Source organism: Zingiber officinale, chromosome 7A (assembly GCF_018446385.1).
Source record: "Zingiber officinale cultivar Zhangliang chromosome 7A, Zo_v1.1, whole genome shotgun sequence".
Taxonomy (NCBI): Eukaryota; Viridiplantae; Streptophyta; class Magnoliopsida; order Zingiberales; family Zingiberaceae; genus Zingiber; species Zingiber officinale.
Genome location: NC_055998.1, coordinates 131,507,284 through 131,534,881, shown reverse-complemented (window position 1 = coordinate 131,534,881; position 27,598 = coordinate 131,507,284). Strand labels below are relative to the sequence as shown.

Sequence of the window (27,598 nt, the reverse complement as noted above, 5' to 3'; positions counted from 1 at the left end):
ATCTTAAAATCTTACCCATAATCAAGAGCTTAAAAAATATAAAATTAAAAAAAAAATAGTATTTCACTTATCCTGAATATCGCTTTTTTTAAAATTAAAAAAAAAAAATAGTATTTCACTTCTCCTGAATATCGCTCGCACATGATAGTAAAGTTAGAATCTGTCACTCCAGTACTCTCACACGATTAATCCACGACTATATATATGATGAAGTAAATCGAGAAGCTACAATTAATCAGTACGGAAGAGGATTTTTATTTTCTTAATCTTATCAAAATTCGAACTCTTACATGATAACAATTCTGTTATGCACTAGCCAACTCAACGTTACCTGAAAGGCAAATATCGCCCGCACATGTAACAAGTATATTTATCTCCATTTTGCCCATTTTATAAAGTCGCTTCCCATTGATTTCTGCGCTCTCGCTCTAAAGGAACTCCGGCGAGCGGCAGAGGAAGCGTCTATGGCGACGACATCCACTTCTCGCTCGCACAACTCCACGGCCCCCCGAATAAGAAACGCTGCATCAACCCTCTTTTCCGACAACCAATCCCTCATCTCCGTAAGATCCCACAATCCAATTTTCTCCCGAATTCGTAAACCCTAAACCCTAATTCATGGTCTTCAATGGATATGATGTATGAAGCCTTACTATCTTTTACGTCCCCATCTTTTAGGACATTCGAAAAGCCATAACCATGATGAAGAATGTTGCTGTTGACTTAGAGAAGGAACAACAGTCCGAGAAAGTTGGTTTTTGTCTCCCCACTTCATTATGAGCCTCGTTCCCCTTCATGGCACTGATTCCTTTTCTTATTGGCCTCAATGCAGGTTAAAGAGCTGGAAAATTCCATCTTAGAGCTGCTGGAGACATACGATGATTGTGCTCGTTTCTCGGAGGCGATCCAGACAATTGGCAGCAATTACATACCATCTGAGCAGGTAAATAAAATTTTAGTTTCTTTAAATTGGCTTTGTGTTTTATTGTTTAACCAAGAAATGTGGTTTACTCTCACCCTTTTAATTTTGTTTGGATGGTTTGCAGCCTACTGATTTCAAGAGGTTGCTAGAGGATGAGGTAGCTAAAAGCAAGGAATCTTCTCCTTCAATGCCTCAGAACAATCCATTATATCGTCAGTTCAAGGAAGCCATATGGGTACATTTGTTAATCTAAGTTGAATTTTTCATGGGTTCTTTCTAGTGTTTATTGTAGTTCAGATCTTCGGTCTGACAACAAACTTTTTTGGACTTCCTGATTCGTGTTTTACTTCAAGCCTTTAGTTTTGTGATAAATTTATATTAAGTCTTCTTGAGTGTCCTGTATATTACTGAGAATATAGGTCGCTAGGAAGAATGTGAAGTTTCCACCTGTATGCAGCAGACATTCTGCTTGCTTTCCAGCGTTTTGGATGCAAATTAATTTACCTCGGTCATCTTTTTCAGTATGATCATCATTTTGATGTTATAACAAAGAATTTATTTGGAGGAAAAGGAATAAAACGCAGATGCATTATGTTGCATCCATGGGTGAATAAGGACATGATCTATGTACAATTGGTGTAATATACTAGGACTATCACTTTCTATAGACCTAAAATCTCTGGTATGACCGGACTGCAGAATCTAACTTGAATAAATTCCAAAGCATTAACCTGAATGCTAACAAAACCAAAGCTAATATTTACAATGGGAGATATTTTCAGTCATGGACTGAAGTTTTACTGCAACAAGAATAATTTAATTTCCAGATCATAAATTTAGAGAGCAAGGGTATTCTTAGAAATTGTTTGTTGACTGTTTTACTAGTCATGGGTTGATCATGACTCATTATGAACCTGGATAGGCAATCATGAAAGTCATGGACATTATGTAGCAAAGACGGAGAGATCACATGTCGGTTGACATGCTGATGGAAACCATTGTGCATATTATGGAGTGTTTACATGTTTTGGTATGGTCGTTGGCTATCATTTAGGCAATTTGTAGTCAAAATTGATGTGGATGACGGAAAGATTCTTAGTGTCTAATAAATTGCCCTAAATTTTTGCTGGAAAAAAATTGTAGTTTCCCACACCAGTTAACCATCCAACTTTAAATAGATGGTATTTGGAATGTCAATTTTAGGTTGCACTGCTTGCAATTTGCATTCACATTCAAAGTTGACAGGTAGCCATCCCTACTAGAAATTTCCATGGTCCTACCTTGTAAATTACCATAGACTTTTTTTTTTTTCCATCATGCACATAATTTAAATTAGCCAACAGATTGTTGGATGATGCAAAGATGAAAAATATTGTAAATTACCTTACAGCATCTGGCTTCAACTACTGAGAGTTTTGTGTGACCGAATTCAATGAAACTCTTTAATTTGTTGAACAGGTTAGTCCAGTTTTAATTCATTTTCCCTTTGCCATCCTCCAAGGAGACATAAGCTTTCTTATCTCAATGAAACTAAGGAAATCTTTCTCTCTCTTCTATGACCGAATGCTAATAATTTTCATGTATCCCATCCTGTTGTGTTCCCAACAGTTGGTATCAGTCATTTAATGGGCAGCTCATGTCTATGCTTGGATGATCCCCTTATACCAGCTTGCTTCAATCACTTAAAGAGTTTTATTGAGATAATGCTGGTGTATTTGAAGATCACACAAGAAGAATGATACCAAGAAAAATGCTGCCAAAATTTGCCTTCTGCCCTCCTTTGTTTTAGGCATCTCTGCTCTCTTGCTTTATGCATCTCTAAAAGATCTCTGTTCTTTTCCCCATGTTCTTGTCTCTTCTCCCTCCCAATGCCAACTAGTACAAAATAACCTGTACTCTCTCCCCTTTACCTTAAGTTACAGGAAAAGGAAATAGGCTAACCCTCCTTTGTTTTAGGCATCTCTGCTCTCTTGCTTTATGCATCTCTAAAAGATCTCTGTTCTTTTCCCCATGTTCTTGTCTCTTCTCCCTCCCAATGCCAACTAGTACAAAATAACCTGTACTCTCTCCCCTTTACCTTACTTAAGTTACAGGAAAAGGAAATAGGCTAACACACTTCCTTGTCTCTTGGTCCTTGTTGCAAACTTGTTTGTTTCATTCAAAGTTATCCTCTCTCCTTACATTATTGTTGGTGTGTGTTGCATATGGGTTCCACAACACTCACCCCCTGTATGCCATAATCTCATCTTCTCTAATTTTTGAATCTTGGTCCCCTATTTATCTCTGAAAACTCATTGCACTTTCCCATTCTACATCCCGTGCTTCCTTTCCCTTTCCCTCATCTCCATTTCGTAATCTCTCCCAGACATTTGCATCTTGCTCAATTGAAATTTGGCCATCCCTATCTTTGACATCGTGATCTCTCATCCTGTTTCTCCGTAGTGTTGTGATTCACCTTTTTCTCCCTCTTTGCACAAACCTCATCCCTTATTTGTCGTAATGTACTCCCTTGCTCTCTTGAGACAAACACTTTATCATCCATAGCAGGTTGTGACCATTTCTTCACTCCCAATTTTATTTCTCTCCTTTTCCTTCTCATTGAAGCCCATAATTCCTTCCCTTGCTTTTTTCTTCCCTGTAAACATTATCATTGTAAAGCCACTTCCCCACAACTAAATTGCTGCAAGATGGCATACCCTCTCATGACATTATTAAGATCAAACTCATAACTGAAGTTTGGTGCTTGGGAACAAGCATGCTTTCAATGAGAGGAATGATATTATTTGCATCGCCACGCCACTAATAAGTTTTGACTCTATGTAAGCGTAGGTGTATCCTTATTCTATTTAATTTAGTCCTTGATTGTGTTTTGTTTGGGGCCGTGAGTGTGTCATAATTGGTTCTAATAAATGTAGTGGGTGGACCTGAACCAACGTATCAAGAATGACATTATTTTTTTGGCCATAGATCAAGTTTATAAGAGTTGGCTCTATGTATATGTAATGTAGTACATGAAGGACATCAATCAAGTCTAATCTCAATTAATCCCCTTTATCTTCCTCCAAGAAGATTGAGTTTCTTCACTCAACAAATCCAAAAAGTTCTTGCATGATTCTCTTGAGTGGTAAATGCTAGTTACTGTCACTTGTGGTATCAATTCTAGTTTGCCCCTATGAAATTGCCAATTCTAGTTTGCCCCTAACACAATTTCATATGCCAATAGTAGTTTTTGTGGTTGTTGTTGTTGTGATGCAACTCAAGGTGCGGCTATGAGGCTACTTGTGAAAATGACACTTCCACCAAAATCACATGAAGAAAGCAAATCCGGCAGATTTAGTTCATTTAAGATGCAGAGAGGGTGCTATACCCATCAACAAGATGAAATGATGACATTTAACTTTTCCTTATGAGATGAAATATTCTAGTTGGTTGGCTAGTTATCTTGAAGTGTTGTGTTAATTTTAATTAATTAGATAGTTGAAACTGGAAGGGCTTAAAGAAAGCTTATTGGTGTGTTATGAAAGAGTCTTGACAAAATGAAATTTCTCAAGTTAATGGGATATTTTATCAGCTCACTGTTGACTCAGTTAATACCCTTAGTAACACCATGTCAACCTCATGCCAAAGAATTTTGTCCATGGTTCCAATTCCATGTAGAAAATTAAATCATGGGTCATCTCAAAAGGGAATGTGAAGACTATTATAGCTAAGCAAATCATAAGAGAAGAACATATTTTCTGACTGTAATAAAAAAATACTAAAACTAATGCTTGCCGTTGCACCATATGCGTGAAGTTTATTATCCTGCTATTCTTTTATGAGTGTGTGATCATATTTTCAGCTTGGTATATGAAAAAACTACATGGTTGTGTTGTCTATTTTCATATGATTGAATACCTGCCATAAGTTTTTACTTTAAAACTGGAATAATAAATTTTTGCTTACATATGTTTATGATATTTCCTCTGCATTCATTGTTTATGGTTAAGTTATTTTCTCCTCTATTTACCAATTAGTCTATGAATTTTGGTTTTTGTCATTTCTCAGTTTTTTGTATGAATTAAGCAAGCATGTTTAATTGTGAAAAAAAAATCCTCTTTTTTTTAGTGTGTTTCTATTATTCAAGAGTCATGCATAAATTGTCTTTATTAGTGATGTGAGGGTATGTAGCCAAGAGAAACATGTATTCTTCAATTTTATTTTAGCATGCATTTGGTCGAAAAGTATCGTGGCATTGTTAAATTGTTACATAATTTATGCAGAATGTTCACCATGCTGGTCAACCAATGCCTGGTGAGGAGCAAGAAGATATAGTCATGACCAGTACCCAGAATAATCTATTAAATACGAAGTGCCCTTTGACAGGAAAGCCTGTTATAGAATTGCAGAATCCTGTCCGCTGGTAAAGTAGTGCTTCACTCTTTACCAAAATTTTGTAGTTATGTTTTTATCCAATATAAATTAAAATTTCCTAATTTTTTGTTTGTTAGTAATGAAAGATGAAAACATAACGGTCAAGTGAGATTGTTTCATATGTACAAAGTCATTTTTTTTTCTTTGTGAATGAACAATTATTAAACGGTTCACAAGTTAACTAAAAACAACTATTTTAAGTGAACTTCTTTCTTAAAATGCAGAGCTTGGTTTCCTTGAAAATCATGTTCCTTCTTGAACCGTATTCAATTTGGCATGAGTCCTTATTTGATTAGTTGTGAACTATGAATTTGTGTGCTTTGGAGAATGCAATGTTAGATATGTTAATGCTCAAAAAAACCTTTTAACAGATTTTGTTGATTCAATTGTTCGTGTTCCTTGAATAATGCTTGATGTATATTTATTTATCAAGTGATGAAGAAACTTATGACTAGTCTGTTTCACTTTTTTTTTCTTCTTTTTGTTTCCCAAGCAAAGGGTATGCTATTATTATTATTATTAAAGTCATAAACTGTGTTCTTTCTATCTGTTGTTCTTCATTAAGCAGCATGGATTGCAAGCACATTTATGAGAAGGAACCAGTAATCCACTACATAAGCACAAAGAAACCACATCCTCGATGCCCAGTTGCAGGTAAGTGCCCTATCTGTTGCAGTTGATCTTGCGTTGTTGATCTTTTTGCTCATTGCACCTACACCTTATCAGGTTGCCCAAAAATTCTCCAAGTTGGACGGGTTGTATGCGACGCCTTGCTTACAATAGAAATTGATGAAATGCGTTTGGCATCAGCTACAAACATAAACTCAACAGTGGTAGAAGATTTTACAGAAGTTGACTGAAAATGGCAACACTGCTCCCTGCAACTGTAAGCTTGTTATAATTTGTTAAGTATCTAATATGGTATTGTAAATTTTAACAAATATTTGATACATCAGTCTTAGCTACATGAATACTGTTTGGAATTTCCAAAATCTACATTTTTGTTTGGTTGATCTGAGTCAGAAAAAGGAGCCAAACTTCTGAGGACAAATATCACGAGAAGTTGTAATTTTTCTGGAACTATCAATCCTGGTTCAATTTTTTTAAAATGTCGTTGATCATGTCCCTTGTTTAACTTTTTTTTTTCCCGCTAAATATCCTTTGCTCATATTGAGTTTCCTCCCATCCTTGAACCCTCTCAATCACTTGACATTATCAAATCAGTTTATTTTGAACTCACCAATTTGGTGCTTGCAAGGTTCTAAATTTCATTAGACGCTAGTCGGGTGATAAACTAGCACCTAGCGGCTAGGTCGTTTAGGCAGGGACTAGACGTCGCTAGATGGTTGTCTCGATATCCCTTGATATATGTGTATTGTGGACAATGTTAGGGGTGTCAAAAATGAACCCGATCTGACGACCCAATCCGAGTCGATCCGAAAAAAATCAAGTTCGGGTTGGATATTTTCGGGTTTGGGTTGAAGGGTTGGAGAGTTAAAAATTTTCGGATTGGGTCGGGTCGGGTTGACCTGGGTTGACCCAAGTTGACTTAAATATAGGGTTTAGTGGATTTTTTTGGGATTAAATCAAATTTTATTTTGAAAATTAAGATATTTTTAAGTATATGAATATCATGTTTGTATGATAATGATACAGTATTGAGATAAAAGTGAAGAATTATAAGAAAAATAGTCCAAAAAAAGTCATTTTGAATCGGATTTTCAGGTTATCTGGATTGGGTTCGGGTTGATCGGATTGGTCGGGTTCGGGTATTAGAGCCAAGTTGCGATTCCTGTCTTTTTCGTATTCTGGATTTTTGAGTAATCTGATACCAATTAGTGGTATCAGAGCGGGTTTCGTGATCTGGATTTTTGAGTTGATCTGATACCAATTTAGTGGTATCAGAGCTTGGTTCGAGTCAAAAGTTGAGTTTTGTGTTTTTGAGATTTCGACTCTGTTTCGATTTTGGATTTTCGAGTTAATCTGATACCAATTTAGTGGTATCAGAGCAGGTTTATGATGTCTGTTGTTTTTCGTGTTCTGGATTTTCGAGTTAATTTGATATCAATTTTTGGTATCAGAGCAGGTATACGATGTCTGTTGTTTTTCGTGTTTTGGATTTTTCGAGTTAATCTGATACTAATTTAGTGGTATCAGAGCAGATTTACGATGTTTGTTTTTCGTATTGTGGATTTTCGAGTTAATCTGATACCAAGTAGTGGTATCAGAGTGTGGTTCGAGTCAAATACTGGGCTTTGGTGCTCTTAAGATTTTGATCTTGTTTGGATTTAGGATTTTGTTCTCAAGTTAATCTGATATTAATTTTTGGTATCAGAGCCACAGGTTTACGAGACTTGTTATTGTGTTTTGTATTTCGTGATTTGATTTCTCGATGTGACTTTGTCGATTTTGGAACCAGACAACGGCAGGACATCTCCAAACTATAGGAAGTAAGGTATATCTCTAGAGTTGTTATAACTTTTGGATTCACTACTTAGGTTACTGTTAGATCATTTGAATGTTTATCGGGTGTTTATTAACTTGGTGTAGCAGGATGATACTTAGTGAGATTGTTTACATTTGCAAACGTGGTCGAAGTCAGCCACAGAAAAAACCAGTTGCCAATGATTGTAGACCATTTCATTGACGTTACCCTTTTTCATGGAACCTAAAGGCGCAGCGGGTGGGCCAAACAACTACACTGACCCCTTTCCTTTATGTTGTTGCCACTTATTAGTTCTGTCTGGTGCCAAGCCAGAAATCTCTCTATTAAAAACAGGAAGGTGGAGTTCAAACAAGGCCACCTAATGTAAGGAAGAGGCAACCTCTAAATTGTTCTGGAGAGTAGGAAACAAGATCTTGACATACCAGTCAGAGGATTGTTCTGGAGAGCATTCTCTTCAACACTTTGAAATTAAACATTAAGTGAATGTAGATCACCATATTATCATAAAAAACACAGAATGCAAATCATGATCAGTCGGTCCTACCAAAAATTTTGCCAACTCCCAACTTTTTCACCCTTTTTCAGAAGAATAATAAGTGCAAAATTAAATTACTTCATGGATGCTCATGGGAGGCATACTCCAGGAGCTCATCAAGAACATGCTGAGCTGCTTCCGCGAGCTCTCTTATTTTCCAATAACCACCAACTATAGCACCCCATGCCTCCCTGCTAGGGATGCAGCCCTCAAGCAACATCTCGCCGACAACCGATGCCGCCTTGTGAACATGTTCTCTCTTGCAGGAGCAAATGACAAGCTGGTTAAACGTCTCTGGCTCAGTGGAGATGCCTCTGCTCCTCATGCTCCGGTGCACCTGGAGCGCCCTACTTGAGTCACCCGCAAGACACAGTCCCACGACCACTGCATTGTGAATCCTCACATGGAGGCTCCATGTCACACGGTTCGGCGCGATCCCACTGAGAACCATCTCGTCGAGGTAGTTTGCAGCTTCTTGAGCGCGGCCGGAGTTGCACAGCCCATCTATGAGTTTGCTGCACAATCCGGCATCCGGCTTTCGACCATGCAACCGCATCCTATCCAGAATCTCCAATGCCTGCTGAAGCCTCCCTTCTTTGCACAGGCCGGTAACCAGGGCAGTGTAGGTGATGGCATTTGGCGGGCAGCTTTCCTTCGTCATACGATCGAGTAATGCCAATGCTGTAGTCGACTGCCCTCCTTTGCAGAGACCATCCACCAATGAGGTGTATGTGAATACATTAGGCTGTACCCCTCTGTTGGTCATTTCGTCGAACACCTCCAGTGCATCGGCCAACAAGCCAGAGCGGCATAGACCGTGGATCAAGGTAGTGTAGGTAACCACATTAGGGGGGGATTCATTGCGAATCATCTCTTGGAAGAGCTCTTTGGCCTCGTCGATCCTCCCTTTCTTGCATAGGCCGTCGATGAGAGTGTTGTAGCTGCAAGTATCCGGCGGGCAGCCGCGATCCGGCATTTTGCGGAAGACTCGGAGGGCGGCGTCGACGTCGGCGCCGCTCCCGGGGTCGGTGCAGTGGGCCTTGAGGAGGACGTTGTAGGAAGCGACGGAGGGCGGGACGCCTTCGGCCTTCATGCGCGCAAAGACGCGGCGGGCGAGGTCGAGGCGGTTGTGGGCGACGAGGACGCTGAGGAGTGCGGTGTAGGAGCGGCTGGAGGGACGGAGGAGGAGGAGGCGAGGTGCGTTGCTGAAGAGGCGGAGGGCGTCGAGGGGGCGGCGGTATCGGCCGTGGGCGCGCAGGAGCGCGGCGAAAGCAGGCTCGGGCGGGGCGTGGCCGAGCTCGGAGGGGATGCGGGAGAGGAGGGAGAAGGCGTCGGGGAGGAGGCCTGCGGCGGCGAGGCGGGTGGAGAGGAGGGCGAAGGTGGCGGCGTCGTGGCGGAAGCCGGAGGGGTACTCGGCGGTGGCGGAGTCGAAGACGAGGAGGGCTTTGCGGGGGTCGGGCTCGGCTTGGATCAGACGGATGACCTGCGAGTTGGTGATCTCTTTGGTCCATCGGACGGCCGATGCGCGCCGCCGCGCCATCGCTGCAAATGGTAGCCGAGACTTGGAAATGTTGACGAGGAGGCCTCGGCATTTTATATATAGGAAAGTGATATACATTTTAAAAAACTAATAGATGAATTATAAATTTAAAAAATATTTTAAAACAAATCAAAAGAATATTGAGTGGTAATTTAGGTTCAAAATTATAATGATTAAATTACTTTAAAATAATAATATAATAATTTTTACTAAAATAAATAAAAATGAAATTCCCCCTTTCTTTCTCTCTTATAAACCTCAAATTAGGGAAAAAAAAATCTGATCCATTTTCTGGGTTTTCTTATTTTTATATTTTCCCCCTATTTATGTTTTTTTTTCTAGAGAAGTAATAGTATTCATTAAATTGAAAAAAGACAACCTCTTCTTTTCTTAGCAATTCTCTTATCATTATTCACTAAAATGTCATAATTCTCATAAACTCTATTTATATTATATTCTTCAAAACACACATTCTAATTACATTTTATTCATTTAACAAAATCATTAATTTGAAAATGGACTGACTAAATTTGGAGGTCATCAATCCAATCTCATAAAAATTTTTCATCATCATAATAATAAATCAAAAAGTGTTCAACTCGTTGAGTAAAATTTTTACAATATGTCAAAGTTAAAATTTGAATGTCTAATTAATCATTTGAAGGAACTAATCGTTGCATCGTAGCACGGGGAGCATTAATTGTTTTTCATGAACCACCTTTGAGATTTCGATGATGCCCACCAAGATCATTCCATCTACATCAGCTCTAATTAACCTTGACAAAGATATCAATTTGTTTTTTCATGCAATAGATTAGGGATAATGAATACTTCAATTATACATAAAGATCAATTAAATCACCATTAATTAATTAATTTTTTTCAGGGCCAGTTTCAGAAGAACAAAAAGAGAGAAGAAATATTTACAAATTAGGCTACAAAATACGCGCACACAATTCGTCAATGCTGATAATTAGCAAGGAATTTGCCTGACAAAGCACTGCATCACCGACACCGGCAGCTGAATGAGGTCGACGGCGGCGTTGGCGACGGAGACGCAGCAGCAGCAGCACGGGCACAGGCAGCTGATCACCGACCTGAATGAAGCAAGCGCGCATTGTTGTACAACAATGAGATCGGAAAGGGGAGAGAGAGACGATGTATTGAGTAAAATATTGCGAGGAAAGACCGGAAAAGGGAGAGAGAGAGAGAGAGAGGGGCACCCGACGAGCCAAACGACGGCGCCGACGAGGGACAAGGCGAGGGAGAGGACGGCGAAGGGCAGGCCTAAGAGGAACGCCAAGGGCCGGCAGCAGTCATCCATGGCGACCTCTAGTTGATTGCCTAATTTTTTATGGATTTTAGTTTTTTTTTTGTTTTCAAGATGGAGAAGTTGAATTTGCTTTATTTAGGATGGTTTTCTCCACACCGTTGAATTTAAGAATCTAAATATATCTAATTATAAGATTGGATATCTAATAATAATAATAATAATAATAATAGTAATAATAATAATAGTAATAATAATAATAATAATAATAATAATAATAATAATAATAATCTGATTTCAATTGAGACTTATCAAATAATATTTAATATCATAATTAAAATAATCGAAATTATTATATATTATTACTTTCTTTATTATTATTAATATGTATTAGTATATTTACGGACAAAATATATTAAAAAGGGTAAAAATAACTTTTATTTTAATATTGTAATAGCTATTATGTAGAATATTTTGTATTAAAAAATTATTTATAAACTTGAATACAATTATTTTGAAATAGTCAAAATCATCATAATAGTACTTTAAAGTGATTTTGACTTTTTTATAATAACTTAAAATTTTTAAAAAATAATTTTAAGAATAAATAATATTGATCAAATTAATAATTTTTTAATATATAAGTACTTTATGTATAATATTTTTATCAAATTCAATTAAAAATAATTATTTTATATATTATAATAATAATAGCAAAAGATGCTCGCTCCCAGTGTCCCCGTCAATCCTATTACTAATCTTGAGAATAATTTTTAACATATAAAGAAGGTATTTATCTTAATTATAATAATTATACATATTATAGTTGTTACACTAATTCTAAAATAAAAATATTTTTAGAAATAGAAGGGCTGTTATGACATTTTGAAAAAGAAAAGCCTCCTTTTTATGATTGTGATACTTTTAATTTTTATCCTATATTTATTATAAATATTTTCTCATAATTTTATAATGATAATTAACAATAACAATGAGTGAAATCTCTAAGATTGATTTGAAGCCGGGACTATGATGCAGTAATAAGATATTCAAGTTGTTACCCAAATACTCAAGATTTAATTCTCAACTTTGACGAATTTATAAAAAATTTTACTCCAAATGGAATACGGAATCAAAGAATGCTGGACTTCTTAACCGCCCGCTAGGGGTGAGCAGTCAATCCGTCAAACCGATCAACCCGCTTATATCGACCCGAACCGAACCGAAAAAAAATGATCTGCCGGTTATAGGACCGGATGTAGGGTCCTAATATTACATTATCTGATCTAGTAGGGCCGGATAGTGTTTTATCCCAATAACCGAACTAACCCGATCCGATCACCCCTACTTGTAACAACTAATGTTGATAGGCTGTTACACGTTGTAGTAACTACTGCCGATAAGCTGCTACACGTTGTAATAATTATTTCCGATTAGCTGCTATAACGTGTAATGAGTAATGTCTATTATCATTTTAAAAAATTTTATTTTTTTTTGTTATATTTATATTTATATTTTATATTTCATTGGATATAGGATCGGATATCCAAATAACTGATAACCCGTCGGATATCTGAAACATAAGAACCGCCGGATATAGGGCCGGATGTAGATCCCAATTTTGCATTATCTAATCTAGTAGGGCCGGATAATTTTTTACCCCAATAACCGAACCAACCCGATCCGTGATCACCCCTACCGCCCGCCACAAACACTTTCTGATTTATACTGACTGGCTTTCTGATTTATACTGATAGCAAGTCGAAAACTTTTGTAGGACCAGATATGTCATCCCAAAATTAGTAAATGAGAATAGCTAGGTTTATCAATTTTTTTTTCCTCTAAGATTGATGGGAAGATCTAGTACAAAATTTTGTTTATTTCAGAATCTATCGGTGCGTCATAAAACATCAACTAAAATTTAAAAGAGGCAGTGGGCTAAATTCATTTGGATTCCTACCAGGTGGTGAACGCCCTCAAGTTCATCTGCTTGGAACTTCAACACCAGGATCATTTTCTGCACCAACTGGGATTGATCTCTGAGGTAAAGTTGTCACTCTGTGGCCACGTTTACTAACTCATACTCGATCAGAGACAGATTGTTGTCCTCTTTCACTGTGAAATCAGCAAGCTCAGTCGCCTCAATGCGCCCCCATTTGTCGACAGCTAGCCTCATTGAGCCTTTAAACATGTCGATCTTTGCGTTGCGGAGAATGACTGTGGTGCCTGGCTTCATCGTATCAACTGCAATAAAAGAAACTAAGTTGTTTAGAAAATTTTTATTAACACAACTCTCATATCAATGGGCAACATAAGTTATTTGTTGTCCACAGTTGCTTGAAGAAAATCTTCAGAGATTTGGAAACAAGTTATGAGTTCCCCCAATCCATAATCATATATTACTATCATAGCATCTAAATTTCCTACTTGAAATATACTTTGTCACTTTATGTTTGTTTCAATGAATGCTAAATTACAACCACTATAAAACAGAAATGGGCAAACGACGCATTGTACTATAATCATCACATATTGAAGAAATATAATACCATACATTCACAAATTCTCATATAACATAACAGTCATATCTTCTGGACCCTCCTTTAGTAGTGGCCATTGGCATATATCACTGCCTCCTCCTCAGCATCTACCTCTCTCTTTCTACTTTGTACCTCCGATACCATGATGGACATGTCTTAGACATCCTGGATTGTCGGCCATTATCCTCAGGACCAAGTGTGCTGTCTAATTTGGCCTCAATAAATAATTCAAAAGCTTTGTGACACTTGATAATGTTACACAAACTAAAAATACCGCTACATCTTTTCCAAAGAATGTGTCAAGGAAAGTGATTCATTATAATATATTACTATGTTAGCAGCTTAATCTGTTTCTTACTTTAAATGTCTCTCTATTATCTCTTTATTACCATTCTATGTCAAATAGTGCACCATTGTATTGTAATATATTGAATGAACAGAATATTATTTTTTCCACAAATAATTTTACATGGTGTAGTTGCTTAAATCTGAAGGGAAATTTATATACCAACACTCTTATTTGCTACTTTTTCTATGAACAATTAATTTGGCAAAATACAATATCTTTCAAGGGTGACATGTATGTTCCACTCATTTATGAGGTTTTTACTCAGATAAAAACAATAAATGCAAGTAATAATTCAAATATTTAAGTCCTAATAACACTAAGATCAAAATCTCATCTTCTACTGCGATTTTCTCATCACTCATACACGCCCTAGATGCTTATTGAATTTCAATGACCTGTGTGTATATCCTACACAGTTTTTCATCCAGCATTAGTACTAAAAAAAGTTTTCAATAATTTGATAGAAGGATGAAAAATTGTTGACAACAAAACATTTAATACCTAAACCTCCCCTTTGAATGAATTATCGAAAGATGTGCCTAACTGAAATAACTGGGAATCTCTATAGCTAAAAGAATTTATTTTTGAAAACCTACAAATTACAATCAGATGATGAAAAGTAACCCCATTTCCTCCATTTTCATCCTACTTAATCCGTACATCAAAAGAACATATACATTGTGCATCCTCATCATTAATTTTACACATGTAACAGGTTCAAGTAAGGGCGGAGTTCGCCTCCATGTCTGAATTGGTCACCGTATGATAGATTTACAAAAATGGGCAAGGGTCCATTCCCAATGAAACCAACGGAAATACCCTCCCATGTGGAAGTCTGTTCGGTTTTCTGAATGTGGAGCCAGCCGTGTCAACGTATGACCTTTTGCAAAAAGTAACGCCGAGTTCAAATTCCCATGTATGCAAGATAGACTCTTTTTCAATTTCATGACTAAAAGCATCGGTAACCCAATCGATTACACTACTGGCCATAGTGGAATCCATGAGAACATGCACAAGTTTTGCATCTTAATCAGGCTTCTTCCAGGAACAGATAAATGAAGCATTTTATCTTTTAAAAAAAACAATTTAAGCTTCGTCCAAATTCAACATATATTGCACGGTCATCTTCGGAAAGCAATAGGCTTCGGCAACAAATGAATCAAATCAGAGAGGCCAGAGAGAGGAAAGATCAAACCTTGCTCGTTGCGAGCCGTGAAGACGATGGTACCGGTCTCGTCTCCGATGAGGCACTCAGCGATCCTGGTGGGACGTAGTTGACCTGCAGCGACGGCGGCGCGGCCCTTGTAGACTGTGGTATCGGATTTCAGCACCTTGACGGTGAGGGTATGGCCACTCGTCCCGGGCTTCAGCTGATCCACCTTCGTGAACACCGGCTTCCTCTTTGCGCTGCTCGCTCCTCCTTGCTGCTGCGTCGCCATGACTGCCAAGACCTAACCCTAGACTACTACCCAATCCTCTGAGATTCTCTCGTCCCGATCAATGTGCCAAACACCAACGCGATCTATCGATGACTCCTGGGGACACTGATATGGGCCTCCATGGAAACCGAAGCCCACTCCGGCCCAATAGGGAAGCCTAAATCATTTGGGCCATCATGGATGTTTACTACTAGGGAAAGAAACAAATTCAATCACGTATACCTGTTAATATTTTAAGTTTACATGTGAGTAAACATTTAAGTAAACAGGACGGCGTAAAGGACATTTTTATTATTGAATACTTCATTCCCACAGGGAACAGTAATACGGCCCTGCACAAGTTTCCCACTCCCATTCCCCTTCGCCGTTGTGGTGCGAAGCAGAGCACCCTGTTCGCCCTTCACACCAAATCACACCTCCCATCTCGAGCAGCTCATCCACGTACCAACCGCCCATCTCGCCGCCGCACGGCGACTGATCTCCGGTCGCCGCCGCGTCCCACTCGGCCTGATCCTCCTCCACGAGGCACGCCGTCGTCGTCGAGCGGCTGCCACCGCCCGTCAAAATGTCCTCCATTCTGCAGTCCTCGCACCTCCCGCTGTCATGCATATTCGAGCACTGCTCCGCCACCGAGTCCTCGTCGCCGCCGAGGACCGCGGCGGCGGAGATCTCCGCCTCCAGGGACCGGATCACCGACCCGAGCCGCTCGTCGTCTATGAGCAGGACGCCGCCGATGTCCAGCTCGTCCAGGAACAGTTCCTCCTCCCACGCCGATTCCGCCTCCATGATCTCCATGCAATCAACGAATTAACTGGCAGATGGGAGAGCCAGGCTAATCGCATCGTATATAATGTGGCCGCAGGCGTGAGACCAATTTTCATTTTGCACCCTCCGTAATTTACACACTTCAAAAGCCACCGTTTCAGCAACGCAAGGCACATGGTGATGTTGGGCAGTTGGGTAGTAGATGCGTAGGGCATGCCCTAACTGTTCCGGCACCATGATGAAGTTAATTCATCCCTCCTAAACAACTACCGCTACTTAAAAGTTCCAGCATGATTTAAGATGCACGAAATTAAATTAATCTGTTCACAGAATGTGGCAATGGACCCTCAAGGACAGAGTCATGGCTATCCACATGATGATGAATTATAACTACAAGACACAGCGTAATCATGCATATCAGACACCCAAACACTTGGGCGCATGCAAAGGAACAAGGAATTGAGAGGACGAGGCTTGTCTGATACAGGTAAAACAGTAAGAAGATTAGAAGAGGGAGGGGGACATGAATCCATGCAAAGAGCATGCATCTGTGTGTTTCGTCTGTTCAGAGTAGGCATATGTAGTGTGTGGTCAGGACAAGAGAAGAGAGAGCCTGTGTAGTATGTTCTTTAGTGTTTTTCTGGGATAGCATATGATATCTGCATTATTGAGTATTCTTTCGGGAATTCATTAATTGGAAGAACAGGTACAGAAATTTCTCATAATAAATAAAAGGCAGCAGAGCCGCCAGCCAAGCTTCTTCATCTGTAATGTCAGACACTCTTATTACCCATGGAGCCCCCTACAGGAGGCTGTAGCAGTAGCACCGTGACCGAACTCTGCTCCGTGATTCAGTTTTCTTTTAAGGTAAATAAAAAAAAATTAAAATGGCTCTTTTTTATTAAATAAATGATATTTTTATAATTTTCATCCAAAATAACATGGGCAAAATTGGATATTCAAAAATAAAAATACTTTTGACTAACAAGCAATTTGAATAAAATTACTTCGAGTAGTTTCAGCATCAGTTAAAATAACTTCAACTGAATTAAAATTATTATAATCTAAAGCAAATTTAATTAAATATATATAATGAAAAATGAGATAAAATTGATATAATATAACCTAATTTTCAATTAAATTTGTTAAATTATGATGAAAACGTATCATAAAATAGCAATTTCAATATACCAGATTACTCCCTGCAAAACAAAAGTATTTTTATAATAAAAATAAAATATCAGTATAGTATTTTTTTTTTTCAGCCAAAGGTGACTTCTTAAGATTTCAAGTTTAACCCAAATAAAGAACGGTGAAACAAACCGAAATGTCAATACAAACATTGGACTTGAATATTGTGGGTGACATCAATAAAATGAAAAGGTTGAATTTCGTTTGTTTAAATTTTTTTAATTTTTATTTTGTAAACCAAAGTAGCAACGGAATTAAAAAAATAATAATCACACGAGAATGTAATAAGTTTTACTTGATTTGTAATTCAACAACTACTACTCCAAGATCTACAATTCTTGTATTGGTGTGGGAAATATCCGACGATCGAACTTTAGTTTTGATAATGACAAAGGGATTCAAAGTTAAGATTATTTGTTATCTAATATATTCATGGAGCTTGTAGGAAAGTCCTAAGTGATACTTGGGCAAAAGTCTTAACTGCGGTTAGGCAAGGTGAAAACCCTAGGGGGTGGTAACCTTAGGTCCTCGGGGGTGGTAACCCTAGGTGAAGGAAAAAAAACCTAAGGGGGGGATAACCTTAAGTCCTAGGGGGTGGTAACCCTAGGTGGAGAAAAACCCTAAGGGACGGCAACCTTAGGTCCTAGGGGGTGGTAACCCTAGGTGGAGAAAAACCCTAGGGGGCGGTAACCCTAGGCAGAAAGTCCAGTTGGTCTGGAGGACCAGACTGACATCAGGTAACTCTCCTGAGTGGAGTAGGTGAGGACGCGTTCCCCGTAGAGGGAACAGTAGGCGTCGGGTCGACCTAGGGTTTCCGGTCGGAAATCTGAAGTCAGACCCGAACAGTTCAAAGACTGTCATTTGCTGTCTTTACTATATTTTATGTGTGCTAATATTTGTCTTGCAAGGTAGGTTATTGTTTTGGAGCTAACACATCTTGCAGGTACAAAAAACCAAAGTTAAGCCTAGGATGAACAGTGTCCGAGGCGCCTCCATAGAGCTTGGAGGTGCCTCGGATGCAAGCCGAAGTTAGCTGTCCAGAGGAGCTAGAGGCGCCTCGAACGTAGCTGGAGGTGCCTTGGACCAAGGCTTGAAGGCGCCTTGAAGAGGCTTGAAGGCGCCTTAAACCGGATAAGGTATGACCAGGTCTGTGCCGATCCACGCGTGCGACTCGACGGCCTGGAGGCGCCTTGGACAGGCTTGGAGGCGCCTCCAACACTGTATAAAAGAGGGGTTCGAGCAGCAGCTTATAACAACAACACACGAGTCATCTTCTTGCGACAAATTGCTAACGAGACGATCCGACGAAGCTGCGACTTGATGCCGACGACCCGGAGACTTAATATTATTATTTTCCTTCTGTCGTTGGTGTAAGTTTACTATTTTCCTTGTACTTAACTTGTAATTCATTTTCGATATTATAATTGTTGCCCACCGAAAACGATCAACGATCGCGGGCCTTGGAGTAGGAGTCACTCAAGGCTCCGAACCAAGTAAATCACTTGTGCTCACGTGTGTTGTTTATTTTATTTTCGCTGCGTTATTTCGATCCAACACCTTGATTACTTTCAAATAGACAATTGCTAAAGTTCTTCTCTCCAAAAATTTTGAGAAAAGAACTAAACTCATACAAGAACAAGGAGAATAGTAACAATACTACTATTTTTTTAAATGTAAGTGCAATTAATAAAACAATACTGACAATGAATAGTAGAAGGTTTAGTGTAGTTGTTGGTACCCCCAGGGTGTATCACAGATGGTGGATGCATGATATCTCTGGCATAATGGTCAGGGGTCGATTCTCATGAAATGACGACCAAAGGTTTACCCCACCATGCATATGATGCCTGTGTACCTGCATGTACCTCTCTTCTATATCCGTGGGACCAACACTAGGAGAGTCATTAATGTAATGGATCTACATTTTTTTTAATGTAGTTGTTGGTGAGCCTCTGATCAGTGTTGTAATAGCAGTACTTGCACAAGTAGAAGCAACAGAAGTGAGATGAGATGATTAGGAAAATTGATCTTGAGCCTTAGACCTCGATGTTTCTTTTATAAGCTTCTATCATTCGACTAGTAACTGTTCAGTCGACTGAACTTTTATAAGGTGACTGGTTCCCGCTCCTTTCCTTGTTTGCTCGGATCCGATCTAATCTTTCCCATGAAATTTGAGTTTTCGATCAACTAAATCTCGTTCGGTCAACTAGTGCCCAGGGTTTCTTTCTTTGTGACGATCCGATCATATCTGTAATATTTTTTCAAATGGGGTTCAGTCAACTAATCTCCTAATCAGTCGACTGAAGTAAGCTTTCTCTTTGTAGTGATATGAATTTCTCCGTGCCTATCCACCTAAATCAATCTACTGAACCTCCCTGGTCAATCGACTGAACCGCTCGGCCAACTAGAACTTTATTTTTCTGCAAAATAAAGTTAGTACAATAATAATACAAATAATGATTTTGCAAAATAATTTTAGAAATATATAGTAATGCATGAATAAGATGGATAGTTAGGACTGTCTTGATTTCGACCTAGAAATTTTTATTGGTTTATTGAGTCAGACCAACGCCTAAGATTTGTCCCGACTAGGACATGACCTCACCATTGTTCTTCTCAAAAGCATATCTCAATTTTCTGCCAAACATATGGTCCTCCAGATCTATTTGGGTTTTCTCTACCCAGTGTCTGATCGACTTGATCCAAACTTTCCTACAAAACAAAATTAGCACAATGCAAAACATAATAACAACATTGTATTTCAGTTTACCAAAGACATTGGTTCGGTCGACTGTAAACGTATTGGTCATACTTGGTTGGAGTTCACTTCTCTAAGACTTCTGACTATCTAGCGTTCAATCCTCTAGGTTTTTCCCTTTGCTTGGAGTCTACTCTGTTAGGGTCTTAGATGCCTAGAGGGGGGGTGAATAGCCCCTTAAAAAACTTTAACAAAGATGTCTACAAAAAACTTGTTAGCACAGCGAAAATAGGAAACTAAAACGAAAGGAAATAAACACACTAACACACAGATTTACGAGGTTCGGGGATAACTTGCCCCTACTCCTCGGCGTGTCCGTAAGGTGGACGACTCCTTAATCTTCGGTAGATCGCACCCCGGTAAAATTCCGGCTAGAGATCCTCCTTCTCGGTGGAGTAACCTCTCCACAAAGTCTCAAGAAAAATATATGTTAAAGCACGAGACTTACAGAGCTCGGTGGCAAAGAAGAATGAACGAATGCTTACAACCACGCGAGGATCAGTGGAAACAGGAACTCACAGATCGCAGTTTCTCACTCGAGAGCTCAAGAACAAAGTACACCTCAACGATCAACAGTTTCTATCACTTTCTCTTACTTTCTTGTTGTTCTTTTCTCTCGTTGTTTACGGCTTCTTAAACCCCTGTTCTCCACTGTCACGGATCGTGGTGAATCTGCACAAAATCATCGCTGTAGCCAATCCTCTTCCTGGTCCTCTGAACTCACACCAATGAAATCACAGCCTTCACTGGTGTCTTCTGAGCTCGAATCAATCACCAAGAGTCAAGCGGATCCCAGCAAGATCTCACCAGTAGCCGTTGTTGCCTCAAATGCATTATGCGCCGTGAATCACAGCAGAAAGTTCATTTGTCGTATTCCTCTTATGAACTCAATTTGAAATTATGCTTGGAATGGTACCTGTAATCCTGCAAACTCAAAAGCTAACAGCACAGAGGGTTATTTCACATAAATAAGGCAAAACAAATGCAGTGGAGGAATCGCAGAAACAACGAACAAAACAACTTGTGTGTGGATCGGTCACCAGACCGATCCATGGACCGATCAGGACATATCCTGATCGGTCCACAGCTTGTCTGATCGGTCGTGGAGACCGATCAGACGGCAGGTGGATCGGTCGGCAAACCGATCCCCTGCCTTCTTCTCTTCGCACTACCATCTCCTGATCGGTCTCCAAGACCGATCAGTTTGCACTCAGTGTGCTACAGACCGATCAGATTACACTCAGTATGCTACTGAGTGTTTCTTGATCGGTCACCAGACCGATCAGGAAACTTAGTTTCACTGGATCGGTCTGCCGACCGATCCACTGTCTCATGTACCACTGGATCGGTCTGCCAACCGATCCAATGCGCCATGGAATCATTCTGACCTAATTCGGTCCACAGAATGAGCTCCCGAGCCCTCTCTGACCTAGTCCGGAGAATGAGCTACCGTGCCCTCTCCGACTTCGTCAGGTCCAGAGAACGAGCTACCGAGCCCTCTCTGACCTAGTCCGGAGAACGAGCTACCGAGCCCTCTCCGACTTCGTCAGGTCCAGAGAACGAGCTACCGAGCCATCTCTGACCTAGTCCGGAGAACGAGCTACCGAGCCCTCTCCGACTTCGTCAGATCCAGAGAACGAGCTACCGAGCCCTCTCTGACTTCGCATGCCAAGCTTCCTTCTTGGACTTTTCAACACCAGATGTCCGATCACCCTTGATCCATCTGGATTTTCCCTTGCCTGGCTTCACTCACCAGGACTTGCACCTAGCTTCACTCACTAGGGTTTTCACCTGGCTTCACTCACCAGGATTTCCAATCTGCCTGGCTTCACTCACCAGGACTTTCAATCTGCCTGGCTTCACTCACCAGGACTTTCCAACTGCCTAACATCCCAGTTAGGACTTCCTCAATCAGGTCAACCAAGTCAACCTAGATTAGTAATTAATCTGAGTTAAATATCTGATACAAACTTAAATCAGTGTCAACAGCAAAACAACATCCAGGTCAGACTGTATCAACAATCTCCCCCTTTTTGTTGTTTGACAACACGATTTAAGTTTAGATCAGAAATGCTCATATACCCATAATTTTTAGGGAAATCAGGATCCTCCCCCTAAGACGGATATACCTTAGTTATCTTCTCCCCCTTTTTCATATTGACTCGATGAAGTCAATTCATCACTTAACTTAACTTAGTCGAATAGGTGCGAATTAGGTAAGAGGATTCAAAAAGACTCAAAGTCATCCTCTCCCCTAAAATCAACCTTTCATTCATTTCTAAACTTAGTTATCTTCTCCCCCTTTGTCAAACACCGAAAAGGTGCGAATGGGGTGATAAGACTCAAAAGACTCCCCCTTAACCCATACTGTCTTGCACCTAGAGTTCCCTCTAAGTGTATAATATGACAGTAAGAAAGAGATAATATACAATCAAGTCATGGCATGAGAACAGCATATTAATATGAACTGAAGCATAAGGAAAAACGAGAAATGGATAAATGAATAGCAAAAATATATGAGTAGCATAAGTATCCAGGTCAGACAAAGATATCCAACAAATATCATCCAACATACAGACAGGCAAAATAACACATAGAATGTATCAATCAATTTCCTCAACACGAGGAACATCATCATCCTCCGCGGGAGGCTCGTAACCCTGAGGCGGCATGCTGGAGCTCGAAGGTGGATGGCCCGAGAAATGCTGCGGAGGTGGGTAGTTGGCCATCCAGCCCAGAAGTAGCTGCTGCGTCACCAGCTGCTGACTGCGCAAGTCATCGTAGCGCTGGTCGATCCAAACACGCAGTCCATGGAGCTCAGCAGCCAGTAGCTCATCGTGTCGATTAAAGCGACTCTCTAGCTCGGCGATCTGCCAGCGCAGATCAGGATCGGCCTCTCCATCGTCAGCAGCAGGAGGAGCAGCAACAGGAGCAACCTGTCGTGGAGGTCCCCGTGGTAACTCACCTAGTGCTCTTCCATCCTTCCACCGAACATCCCCATTTTGTCCTATGATTCCAGACTTGGAAAATGCCCGCTTCCCAAGTCTGCAATCCTGTCTGACCATCTTGACTATTCTACCCTTAGAGACATCAATCTGAAGGGTCTCGAGCCAATCTGTAATTATATGCCCATAAGGCATATAAACAGTGGAGCTGCTAGGCTGAGAATAAGAGATGATCGAAGAGTAGATACTCGACATGATATCAAAGTCGAGACGCCGACGCAAACCATAAAGCATAAGACAATGATATGGTCGGATCTCAGATAATGGTTTAGATGTGATAGGTAGAAGGCAGTTCGTGACAATCTTAAAAAGAATGTAGTCTTGAGGAGATAATCTCAAGGCTGCAAAAGTAGGGAAGTCAACATCTAGCTCATCTAGTCCATCCGGTCTTGGGTGTCCAAAGAAATACTCATAGATGGAATCAGGTGAGACATCAAGTGGAGGAGGTAATGACTCTGGTAAATCAGGATAGATGGGAAAAAGATCTCCTGAACACATCCGACAACCTAGATACCCAAAGAATTCTCTGATGGAGAAATCGATAGTTCTTTTAGTGACTCGGGTTTTATAAACACCATCACTGTTCTGATGAAGATTATTATAGAACTCAGAAACTAGGTCAAGGTTGATGTCTCTTTCTAAGTAGACTACCGAGTCAAGTTTATAATAGGCTAAGGTTTCGGATACAGAGGGACAAAATTCATCCATGTACTTTCGATCCACAGATCGACATGGAAGCAGCTTGAATGTCCTCTGTTGAAATGCTTGCTCAAACTGGCGGTTCGGGAATCTTGAAGAAGAAGAAGGTTGAGGTCGGGAGGGTGCCTGGGACTTGGATTTCTCAGGTGACTTAGATTTAGAGGTCCCTTCACCCACTACTTTCTTTCTAAGGGTTATCAAAGTGGTAAAATGGGGCAATGAGTGAGCACCGGAGCCACCAGCACCAAAAAAAACATATATGGTGAGAAATGAAACCGAACTGCCAAAGTTTTAGAGAGGTAGAGAGTTACCTTGGCGCCATTGAACTTTTGGCTAGAGTTTCAGAGTGCTAGAGCTTCAGCTAGGGTTCGGCTAGAGGTCCGCGTGCAACGAGAAGAGAAAGAGTGAGGTGAGGGAAGGAGTCGGCTAGGGTTCTGCGTGAAAGAGGAAAAGAAGAGATCGGGAAGTTTTAATGGTTTACTGATGGGTATACAGTTGATGAAATGATCGGACGGCTGTCCGATCAGGAGAAATCCTGACCGATCAGGGAACGTCCTGATCGGTCAGGGAGTGTTCTGACCGATCAGGGAGCTTCCTGATCGGTCCCTGGACCGATCAGAGGTGGATCAGAGGTAGAGCCTCCTGATCGGTCGTGGAGACCGATCAGGGAGCCTCCTGATCGGTCCCCAGACCGATCATAGGTGCCACAGAGGTGCCACAGTGTGCCAAGCCTCCTGATCGGTCGTGGAGACCGATCAGGGAAGCTCCTGATCGGTCCCCGGACCGATCAGAAGTTGATCAGTAACTGCTGATACGTGCCAGAACCACTGATCGGTCTGCAGACCGATCAGATATCAAAGAACTCTCCTGATCGGTCGTAGAGACCGATCAATGTCTGATAATCAGTGACTTTAGTCTCTGAAATTCGTATCGACAGCTCTGAAACTTGGTTCAACAACTTCCAAGTTCAGAACCTAGGATCTGAAGAGCCCACAGATTATATTCAGTGATACTAATGAATATTTCCTAATGATGAGCTCTAATGATTTTGAATTATCAAGGGCTCGAAAGTTTCAGACACTTCATAACAAATGTGTTGAATCTCAAAGTTTCAAGAGAGAAGTTTGTGTTAGTTGTTTGCTGAAACTATGATTTATAGTGAACCAAGGTAATAAATCTGACTCGGGCTATCGGTTCACGATATATCCTTCCTATGAGTAATTACAAGTTTGTCAAAATATGTCACATTTCTTCACCAACTTGTCCTATTTTCAAACAAAATCAGGAAGGTATCAATCAAGGGTATCAATCAACACATCAACCAGGTTAGATGATTTCTAGACACAGATCCAACCAAGATTCCTTGGTTGGAATATATGAGTAAGATCTAGGAGCCAAATACACATGAATTATGTAATGCCCTTCCCCATACTCAATTTATGTCTCTTCAACCTAATTATTCAAGGGATGCATGATACATTTTGAATAATTTGGTTGATCCTAGCATCTCACCCCATTTCTAGCAAACAAAAATATTTTGTTAAACCTTATAGTTTGTGTGAGATGTCCCCAAGTTGCCCAAATTAATTTTCCAATTTCTCTTGTCATTTTAATGGTCCTTATTGATCATGATGTGGTCAAAATGACTTATTGAGCCAAACACATTCCCAATTCCCTCCTTAAATGACTAAATTCATTTTCCGGAAGGGGTTTGGTGAAAATATCGGCTAAGTTTGACTTTGACTCAACATATGTGAGTGCAATGTCTCCCCTAGCTACGCGATCTCTAATGAAGTGATGACGCACTTCAATGTGTTTGGTCCTAGAATGATAGACTGGATTTTTCGTTAGGTTTATTGTGCTAATGTTGTCACACAACACTTGCACTCCTTTATATGAAAGTCCATAATCTTCTAGAGTGTGAATCATCCACAACAATTGTGACACACTCTCTCCCATGGCAATGTATTCAGCCTCGGTCGTGGAGAGAGCAACACAATGTTGCTTCCGACTTGACCAACTAATCAACGATGAAACTAAAAATTGGCAACCCCCACTAGTGCTTTTCCGATCCAATTTTCATCCAGCATAATCAGAATTGGTACAGCCTATCAAATCAAAAGACTCCGTACGAGGGTACCACAGTCCTACTCTAATTGTGCCCTTGAGATATCTTAGAATTCTCTTAACTGCAGTTAAATGAGATTCCTTGGCACAAACTTGATATCTAGCACACATGCCCACAGCAAAAAGTATGTCCGGTCGACTAGCTGTGAGATATAGAAGACTACCGATCATGCTTCTATATTGCGTTAGATCAACTGGTTTCCCACTCTCATCATTGTCAAGACGAGTGTTTGTCGCCATTGGAGTGGATACTTCCTTAGAGTCACTCATGTTGAATTTTTTGAGCATCTCTTGAGTGTATTTTGTCTGATGGACATAAATTCCATCTCGAGTTTGTTTGATTTCAAGTCCAAGGAAGAATGTCAATTCTCCTACTAGACTCATCTCAAACTCACTTTCCATGTGAGAAATAAATTCATTCAAATAGCCCTTGTTATTTGAGCCACAAATTATGTCATCGACATACACTTGGGCTACAAAAATGTTTTCACCATCTCTACGCAGAAATAGTGTTGGGTCTATTTGGCCTCTTACAAAACCTTTTTCTAGTAAATATGTTGACAACCTTTCGTACCAAGCTCGTGGTGCTTGTTTAAGGCCATAAAGTGCTTTCTTGAGTTTGTACACGTGGTTTGGAGCTTCGGTATTCACAAACCCCGGTGGTTGTTCAACATAGACTTCTTCTTTAATAAAGCCATTTAAGAAGGCAGATTTAACATCCATTTGATAGAGCTTGAAACCTCTATGTGCAGCAAAAGCTAGCATCAAACGAATAGACTCTAATCGGGCCACGGGAGCATAAGTCTCATCATAATCGAAACCTTCGACTTGACTATAGCCCTTGGCTACAGGTCTTGCCTTGTTTCTTACAACTTCTCCATTTTGATTTAACTTATTTTTGAAGACCCATTTAGTTCCAATAATGGTGGTCTTCTTAGGTCTCGGAACTAAGTCTCATACTTGACTCCTTTCAAATTGACCTAATTCGTCTTGCATAGCTATGATCCAATCAGGATCGTGCAATGCTTCATCAACTAGTCTTGGTTCAATCTCTGAGATTAAGGCAACCTCATTGGACTCATTTCTAAAGAATGATCTAGTCCTAACCCCTTGTTGGATGTCTCCCACAATCTGGTCTTGGGGATGACTAGAGGCTAACCTAGACTGCCTTGGTGTTGGCGGTGCCTCATGAGTGGTCTCACTCGGCACAGGCGAGGACTCAGTATCAGGCAACGGGTCTGCCTGAGTTCTTTGTTGCCCTTGCTCATCATCATCAGAGTCAATTTCGACTCTTTCCATGTTTGGATCATTCAAACCTAGCCTTCTAAGTTCGAATTGAATTTCTTCTACATTCCTTGATTGATTATCAGGGATTTCTTCGAAAGCTACATCTGAGGACTCTTCAATCAATTTAGTCCTCTCATTGTTGACTCGATAGGCTTTGCTGGTAAGAGAGTATCCGACCAGTATCCCTTGATCAGCCTTAGCCGTGAACTTCCCAAGATGATCCTTGGTGTTCAAGATAAACACCTTACAACCAAACACCCTAAGATGTTTAATTGTAGGCGGTTTCCCAAACCAAAGTTCATGGGGAGTCTT

The 27,598-nt window shown here is 40.2% G+C and overlaps 4 protein-coding genes across 4 annotated transcripts; 1 reads left to right on the top strand and 3 right to left on the bottom strand.

Moving 5' to 3' along the window:
* Positions 1–372: 372 nt before the first annotated feature.
* LOC122002602 (E3 SUMO-protein ligase MMS21-like) lies at positions 373–6,331 on the top strand. Its single transcript, XM_042557827.1, has 7 exons — positions 373–563; positions 679–750; positions 833–943; positions 1,047–1,157; positions 5,185–5,324; positions 5,904–5,989; positions 6,062–6,331. The coding sequence occupies exons 1-7, from the start codon at positions 465–467 to the stop codon at positions 6,193–6,195; spliced, it is 753 nt and encodes a 250-aa protein (XP_042413761.1). The 5' UTR covers positions 373–464; the 3' UTR covers positions 6,196–6,331.
* A 1,613-nt stretch (positions 6,332–7,944) lies between these two features.
* LOC122000508 (pentatricopeptide repeat-containing protein At5g46100-like) lies at positions 7,945–9,883 on the bottom strand. Its single transcript, XM_042554892.1, has one exon. The coding sequence runs from the start codon at positions 9,854–9,856 to the stop codon at positions 8,396–8,398; it is 1,461 nt and encodes a 486-aa protein (XP_042410826.1). The 5' UTR covers positions 9,857–9,883; the 3' UTR covers positions 7,945–8,395.
* An 890-nt stretch (positions 9,884–10,773) lies between these two features.
* Positions 10,774–11,180, bottom strand: LOC122000507 (signaling peptide TAXIMIN 2-like). Its single transcript, XM_042554891.1, has 2 exons — positions 11,080–11,180; positions 10,774–10,953 (listed from the first exon to the last, which is right to left on the bottom strand). The coding sequence occupies exons 1-2, from the start codon at positions 11,178–11,180 to the stop codon at positions 10,830–10,832; spliced, it is 225 nt and encodes a 74-aa protein (XP_042410825.1). The 3' UTR covers positions 10,774–10,829.
* Positions 11,181–12,973: 1,793 nt separating this feature from the next.
* LOC122002601 (uncharacterized protein At4g28440-like) lies at positions 12,974–15,541 on the bottom strand. Its single transcript, XM_042557826.1, has 2 exons — positions 15,211–15,541; positions 12,974–13,370 (listed from the first exon to the last, which is right to left on the bottom strand). The coding sequence occupies exons 1-2, from the start codon at positions 15,452–15,454 to the stop codon at positions 13,180–13,182; spliced, it is 435 nt and encodes a 144-aa protein (XP_042413760.1). The 5' UTR covers positions 15,455–15,541; the 3' UTR covers positions 12,974–13,179.
* Positions 15,542–27,598: the final 12,057 nt, after the last annotated feature.

Coding starts and splice junctions, on each gene's coding strand:
- LOC122000508 (XM_042554892.1), bottom strand. CDS start 9,856: ATGGCGCGGCGGCGCGCATCGGCCGTCCGATGGACCAAAGAGATCACC.
- LOC122000507 (XM_042554891.1), bottom strand. CDS start 11,180: ATGGATGACTGCTGCCGGCCCTTGGCGTTCCTCTTAGGCCTGCCCTTC. Junction 10,954..11,079: donor GCCGTCGTTTGGCTCGTCGG/GTGCCCCTCTCT, acceptor TGCTTCATTCAG/GTCGGTGATCAGCTGCCTGT.
- LOC122002602 (XM_042557827.1), top strand. CDS start 465: ATGGCGACGACATCCACTTCTCGCTCGCACAACTCCACGGCCCCCCGA. Junction 944..1,046: donor ATTACATACCATCTGAGCAG/GTAAATAAAATT, acceptor GATGGTTTGCAG/CCTACTGATTTCAAGAGGTT. Junction 5,325..5,903: donor TTGCAGAATCCTGTCCGCTG/GTAAAGTAGTGC, acceptor TTCATTAAGCAG/CATGGATTGCAAGCACATTT.
- LOC122002601 (XM_042557826.1), bottom strand. CDS start 15,454: ATGGCGACGCAGCAGCAAGGAGGAGCGAGCAGCGCAAAGAGGAAGCCG. Junction 13,371..15,210: donor CACGGCTCGCAACGAGCAAG/GTTTGATCTTTC, acceptor CTTTTATTGCAG/TTGATACGATGAAGCCAGGC.